This window comes from Hipposideros armiger, unplaced genomic scaffold, assembly GCF_001890085.2.
Source record: "Hipposideros armiger isolate ML-2016 unplaced genomic scaffold, ASM189008v1 scaffold_1096, whole genome shotgun sequence".
NCBI lineage: Eukaryota > Metazoa > Chordata > Mammalia > Chiroptera > Hipposideridae > Hipposideros > Hipposideros armiger.
The window spans coordinates 209,090-216,035 of NW_017732446.1; the positions used below are offsets into that span (position 1 = coordinate 209,090).

Consider the following 6,946-nt stretch of genomic DNA (forward strand, 5'->3'; position numbering starts at 1 on the left):
AGGCATCCCTGAGGGAGCGCCCTCTTTCCTGCCCCCCTCCACACACTTTGCCAGTTTTAGGAGACAAACACTGGGTACCTGTGCTAACTGTCTGCAGCCAGTGTGTGAGTTCCATACACTTGCATGGATATGGGGGGGATTCAGAGCAGATATTAGAAAAGCAAGGGCCACAACCAAGTGGGAAGTGGCTAGGTGCAAAGATGCCCGGAGAGAGGGGAGTGCTGCTGCAGGATGCACACCGTCCCCTCTACAGATGGGCTTCTTCAGCGGAGATTGTGGCCCAGGCTCCCAGTCGCAGGAGAGACCCCTTGAAGACAATTCAATGGCCCCTCTCTTCCTTCCGCAGACTTGGACATGCGGAAGCTCCTGGAAGCCAATCCAACAAGGCCTGTGCTGGGTACAATCTTAGCTATTAGCTGGATCAGAGGAGGGCTCCTGGGTGATTGAGCAAAAAACCTGGGGACAGAGAGGCTTTGCGGAGAATTCAAGGCAACGTGGGGGTCATGCGTTCAAATGTGAAGACCTACTCAGCTCTTCTAGCTCCTGGGGTCAAGGCCAAGGCTGGAGAAGCAGTTGGGCCCAAGCCCTTATGGCTTCTCAGGGACAACTGGCTCAGGGCTGTTCATCTCATCGGAAAGATAATCGTCCTCATTGTTCTGCTTCATCTTGGTTTCCAGAACCGTGATGCGCTGCTTGAGCTTCTGCTGCGCCCCCGTGTACTCAGCCAGCAGGCGGCCAAAGCGAGTATACAAGGTCTCCATGTTGGTCTCCAGCTGCTCTAGCTTCTCCTGCACATTCATCTCCATGCTGGCTGCCACCTCATTCTCATCCAGCAGCCCCTCCTTCATTAGGATCTCCCGGCCCCTCTCCTCCAAGACCTTCTTGGCATCAGGGTACTCAGTCACAGCTTCCATGAGGTCATCCTTGGACAAGCAGAAGAGATCTGAGTAGCCTAGGCTGCGAATATTGGCTGTGCGTCGATTGCCCATTTTGCTACCCTTAATGTTAAGGATGCTGATTTCTCCAAAACAACTCCCAGCTGAGAGCAGGGCATACTGAGTGACACCATCATCAGCCACCACTGCCAACTTGCCCTCCTTGATTATGTACATCTCCTTGCCAATATCCCCCTTGCGGCAAATGTAATCTCCAGGGCTGAAGACCTGAGGACGGAGCTTCAATACCAGCTCCACCAGCAGGCCAGCCTCACAATCGTGGAAGATTCGCACTTTCTTGAGTGTGGAGAGATGGACATTGATGGCTATCTCAGCCCTCAGCTTGGCTGGCAGGTTCTTAAGAACTTCCCGCTCATCCACAGTCTTCTTATTGGTCCACAGGTAGTCAAACCACCTAATGACCTTGGCTTCCATCTCCTTGCTGACCTTGCGGAACTGCATGTAATGTTTGATAGCATCAATCTTGGCCTGGAACTCAGCCCGGGTGGCATTCATGTTGGAGATCATGGAGCCCACATTTCCCACGATGGTAGCAAAGATGAGGACACCAATCAGGAAGTCAAAGATGACAAACAGGTACTCCTCATCCTTTACAGGGGGTGGCGTCTCCCCAATGGTGGTGAGGGTCAATGTAGACCAGTAAAGGCAGTAGATGTATTCCCTAGCCAAGTAGCCATACTCAGGGTCAGTGATGTTTGGGTAAACCCAAGTGTCAACCCCAAAGCCAATGGACTTGGAGATGGCATAGTAGATGCAGGCATTCCAGTGGATGATGATCAAGATGTAGAGAACCAGATTACTGATGCGGAAGATGTTGGGGTAACTGGTGCGTGTCTCGGTACGGTCAAAGAATTCAAACATGCGGGCAAAGTGTAGCAGGCGGTTAAAGCGCAGCTCAGGGCTGTGGATGCCCAGAGCAAAGTAGACCAGGTCTGTGGGGATGATAGAAGCCACATCCAGCTTGAACTGCAAGGTGTGGATGTAGTTGTCTCGCAACTTCTTGGAATCTTTGACCAGCAGCCCCTGCTCTAGGAAACCTAGTAGAGATACAAGCCAACATATCACCTCAGCCCTTGGGGCCATCCTTCCCGATAAGCAAATGCACAACGTGCTCATTTAACCCTCTTCCCCATGGAGGGGTATAGGAAACTCATGGGGCAGGGCTGGCCAGAAAGACCCTAAGAATCACCCCCGGTCTGAACCTCATTAAGCATGGGAGGACCATAACGTTCAAAAAGAGGCAGGCACCAAGCCAAGTCCCAGCCAGGCAGCTGAGTCTGACGCTGTGTCAAAGGGACTTCCTGAACACGTGGACTCAGGCCTTTGGACATAGGGGTCATGCTCTTGCCTGTGCATCTCAGTTCTCACTTGCCTGTGCGCAATCGGATGAAGATGTCCGCAATGTAGACCACATCTGAGAAGTAGTCCAGCACCAGCCATACTATGTAGTAGCCTTTCTGTAGATCACTGAAGCAGGCTCTACAGGAAGACAATGCTGGACTTTACCCTCAATGCCAGCCAAGGTCCCCTAGAGGCCCCAAACTCAGTGCCCACTTTGTGCGGGGCTTGGGATGGCTACCACGGGAACTGATGCAACACAGTCAGCTTGGCGCCATGGAGAAACTTACTGACAATCAACTTCTACTCCAATCCTTATTATTATATAGACAACACTACTGACCATTACTTGTCTGTCTCATCCACTGGACTGTGAGCTCCAGGAAGACATAGACCATCTCTCAGTCATTACTGCATACCCCATGCCCTAGCCCAGAGCACCAGGATTCACATTCTCAGCCAGCGTGAGTTGAATGAAAACTAAGTTGTTGGAAGAATGAGCTACAATACACAGCTGAATAGCTTTCATGCTCATGTCTTCAACATACACCTATTGAGAACCCAGCGTGGAGCACTGGCCAATCCAAGTGAGAGCGAGGGTAGTAGCCTGGCTTAGGCTAGAGGCAGTGGGAGAGGATGGAGACTGCAGCAGAGTTTTAGGAAGAATTGACAAGATTGGATGACTGAATGGGTAGAAGCCCAGGGAGAGGGCAGAGTAGAGGACAAAACCCAGGATTATGACCCAGTGAGTGCATTGGGTCAAAGAAGGGAGCAGTTAATTTTGATTATTGGGTCACATTTAGAATAAAACTCTAGTTCCTGCCCCTGGCACACAGAGTCTGCAGAACTGGCCTGTGGCTACCTCTCTGGCTCCGTCTCACCACCCACGTCTCAGCTAAAAGGTATCACCTCCTCAGAGAAATCTACCCTGACTGTCCTTTCTCTAGTAGCTCCCTGCTTCTAACTCCTGGGATCATCTTGGGCACTTGTTTTGTTCGTGTTTACTATCAGCGCCCCCCACCAGCCTGAGAGCTCTGGGAGAGCAGAGACCATGTGTGTCTCATTCAGCACATCATCCTCCAGTACTGAACGCAGAGCTTAGCACCCAATAGGTGCTCAGTCAGATCCTGGCTGAATGAATGACTAGAGGGGGGGATGGGTGGGGTGGAAAATGTATCAGGGAAAGCTCCGATAGAGTAGCTTTGGAACTGAGACTCCAAGGCTGAAAATGGGGAGAGAAAATTTTCTCTTAAGGAAACACCATGTTCAAAAGTAGTGAGTGCTGTGGCTGGGGTGTGTCTGGAAGGTGGAGCTAGAGGGAAGGCCAGGTCCAGAGGGCCTTGAGCTTGAACTTCATCCTGTGAGCAAGGGGAGCCATTGAAGGGTTTGTGAGGAGGGAGTGACATAATCAAATCCCAGTTTCTACCAACTAGTTGCAAGTGTGGAGGATGCTTTGGAGCGGGCAAGAGTGCTTGCCAGGAATGGTTGTGGTGGTGTTGTAGTTGTGCCAGGGAGAGAGGATGGTGGCCTCACCTAGGGCAGTATTGGTGTGGACAGAGAAGAAGGAACAGATTGCAGACACCAGAAAAAGGATAAAAGGATGGACACAAAGCTTCGGTAGCATATTAAATTGGGGGTGATGGTCTGGGGGTGGGGTTAATAGGACAGAAGGAGGTGCCATTGGCAAGCGGGAATCCAGAAGGAGGCCTAACTGGGGGCAAGCTCTGTGTCCAGGGCCTGTGGACTGCTTTGGCCACCCCTTCCCAGCCCGCTCCCTGTTCACCTGGCCACCAGCAGGCACCAGTTGTAGAGGACAGGCATGGCAACGACAAACAGCCAGCGGTAGTACCAGTCCCCAGCCGGGTCCAAGACAAATAGCTCAAATTTCTTCCTGAGGAGACAGATAGGGGCCAGGCTTGGGGACCGGGTCCCTAGTGTGGCAAAACCTCCCACTCCCAGAGGCCAGGGGTCCCTAAAAAGCAATGCTCAAGGGTATGTGCAGGGTGAGGGCTAGGTTGGCTTAGGGTCCCACTTCTCAGGGAGCCACAACCTAGAACTGGGCATCTAATTGGAGTTCAGATGGGCAAGGGACACCCCTTTTCCTATTCTAACTCTCATAGGCCCATTGGCTCCCATGCCTTCTGGAGGCCCCTTGCCCAGAGGGGAGGACAAGGGGCAGTGTTTATATTGGGGTAAGCCTCAGAGCCTTGGCAGAGGCTTCCACAGTATGATAATGAAGGCTCAGGACCTGTTCCCAAATCTCTCCCAGAAAGAGAGAGGAACTCCAAGCAAGTGAGCGCCACGTGCTTCCTGACCACACCACCCCACCCCCTTTTGCTCCCTGGCCTCCAGCCCCCAAATCACTTTCCCAGATGCTGCCTCCTGAGTCGGCAAGAGCTCTTTGCTACACAGGCCAGAGGTGGAGAATGTCAGTTTGGCCAGACAGCTGCAGTCGCCTACTCATTCCTCCTAGAACAGACCCTCCAGCTCTGCCTTCTCTGCCGCCCCCCCCCCCCCGTGGAAATATTCTAGAGTTAAAACCACAGCAGGTCTCCCCTGCCTACCCCTTTCCCTGTCATGGCAGGACTTGATTTAGAGCCTAGTCTGCCCCTGGTGGTGGCATAAGAAACCCCACTGAGCCGTCTGATTGCATGCTTGGGAGCCCTTGCAGTCCCACAGGCTGGACAGCTATACTTGGTGCCCTTGCCCTCGCCGTCCTTTTCGCCTTTGCCATCCCCTTGCTGTGTCGTCACAGTCTGGAGCTCAGGCCCACGAAAACGCTCGAGGAATGAATCAGGTCTAGGTTCCTCCTCGCGGAAATTCTTGCTGGCCCACTCTCTGATTACCCCCACCAGACGAACAACCCTAGAGGTGAGAGAGGGATCATGAGCCAGAGAGAACCAAGTGTTCAGAACCTGCTCCCAGGAGTTCAGTGTCTGGTGAGGGAGTTGGGAAACTATGAGCTGGGATCAGGGTCGATGTTAAGGGCAGGGAGCTGGGGCTCAGACATGACTCTGAATGCATCCCACGGGGAAAGGGATGACTTCCTGTAGGAGATGCCATCTCGGTTGATTGTGAAGAACAAATCGGCCTCCAGGGCAAGATGGGAGATGTGCTAAGAGAAGACAGGCCAGGAGGAAGGTTGGCCTAGACTTCCTGATTTTTCTATTAAACCTGCAACTCTGGGCTATAGACCTCAGGGCCCTCCATGTAGGCCCCTCTGCTGGGAAGGATGGCCCTGCCCCCTCTTCACGCTAAGACAGGCAAGTCTAAAAGGAAGCTTCCAACGGCACTCCAAGCGTGCACGCAGGAGCCTCCTCAGGAGGAAACGGTTGAGCTAGGGTAGCACTGACACTGCTTCTGGAGGTCTTGGTGGAAACGCCCAGTGGGACCCAGAAGAGGAGAGCCATGTTAGCCATGTCGGCAGTCTCCAGGGGTGGGAAGGGGTAGCAGCAGGGCCCTGGTGGAACCCACCTTCGAAAACCACCTCTCCCCCGCTGGGGGGCGTCCACTTCCGCCAGCCTCTGCAGTTCTGAGGAGGTGTCATCTTCGGTTGCAGACTGTGGCCTGCAGAGGGAGGAGCAGAGTTGGCCAAGAGTTCTCTGGGCATTCTTTGTCTCTTATCAACACTCTCCCTTCCTGGGAGGTGCCTAGATATCCTCTGGCCCCTTTAGAGAGTGTCCTTGACTCAAAAATTGTTCATTCTGTGACAATGAGGCAGAGCTGGGAGGAAGTCGCAGCCTCCAAGCTATCCTGAAATGGCCCGGCCTCAGCACACTCACCTGCTACTGGTCCCTCGGTCATCTTTGCCATTGGCCTTAATGGCAGGAGCTGCATGATGGTTGTGATTATTGGCTGGGGAGCTCTTCACACCGTTAGATTTTTCTGTCATTGTCCATGTACCACTGAGACCCTCACCTGCCAGAGAGAGAGAGGAAAGAGGAAAGCCACAGAGGACCCTAACACCCACGTAAGGCAGGGGAGCTTCAGGTGAACAGTGAGAAGAGAACAAGGTCCCACCTGGCAAATACTAGCATCCCTGGGTACTGCTATAGCAGTGCAGAGCAGGGGACCCAGCGGTGCCTAAGTGCCAGGCTCCAAGCACCAAGAAAATTATAGTGCTCTTGCTGCCCTGATAGGGAATTTAAAAGGCTAACAATGGTAAATTTCAAAATAGATTTCTTTTTCACTTACTTCAGTGAATTTTGTGATATATGAACTATCAAATCTAATAAAAAAAACCTGTTTAAGCCATCTTCTGGTGCCCTGCTTTGCAGATGTCTGGCACATGCTTAAGCTACTGAGCACCTCCAAACCAACCATTGCCCCTAAACTCCTCCCCCATGGGGGGAGATGTATCTTCTTAGCCCAAAGCAGCTTACATCATCCCATACCCCAGCTCTCTGGTTCTCCTCCCTCAAGACCACCCTAGAGCTCATGCTACTTGGGTCGGCGTCCCATCTCTCATTGGCTTCTTTAACCAGGGGCACTGTGTCTGGGTTTCTTCCCTTCAGCTCCAATCACGTTCTCTCCAGCATTCCTGCTCCCCCCCCTCCCCCCACCCTCCAGTAATGTTGCTGAAGCTGAGGAACAGAGAGGAGCTCCAATGGGCTCCACAGGCAGTGGTCCAAGTCAGGACCCTCTCCTTTGGG

At 52.8% G+C, this 6,946-nt stretch overlaps 1 protein-coding gene across 1 annotated transcript; it reads right to left on the reverse strand.

Annotated features, from left to right (window-relative positions):
- Positions 1–301: 301 nt before the first annotated feature.
- On the reverse strand, positions 302–6,194 carry CNGA2 (cyclic nucleotide gated channel subunit alpha 2). Its single transcript, XM_019632179.1, has 6 exons — positions 6,077–6,194; positions 5,769–5,861; positions 4,989–5,159; positions 4,078–4,185; positions 2,329–2,435; positions 302–1,993 (listed from the first exon to the last, which is right to left on the reverse strand). Exons 1-6 carry the CDS (start codon positions 6,184–6,186, stop codon positions 588–590), a joined length of 1,995 nt encoding a protein of 664 aa, XP_019487724.1. The 5' UTR covers positions 6,187–6,194; the 3' UTR covers positions 302–587.
- Between the last annotated feature and the right edge of the window lie 752 nt (positions 6,195–6,946).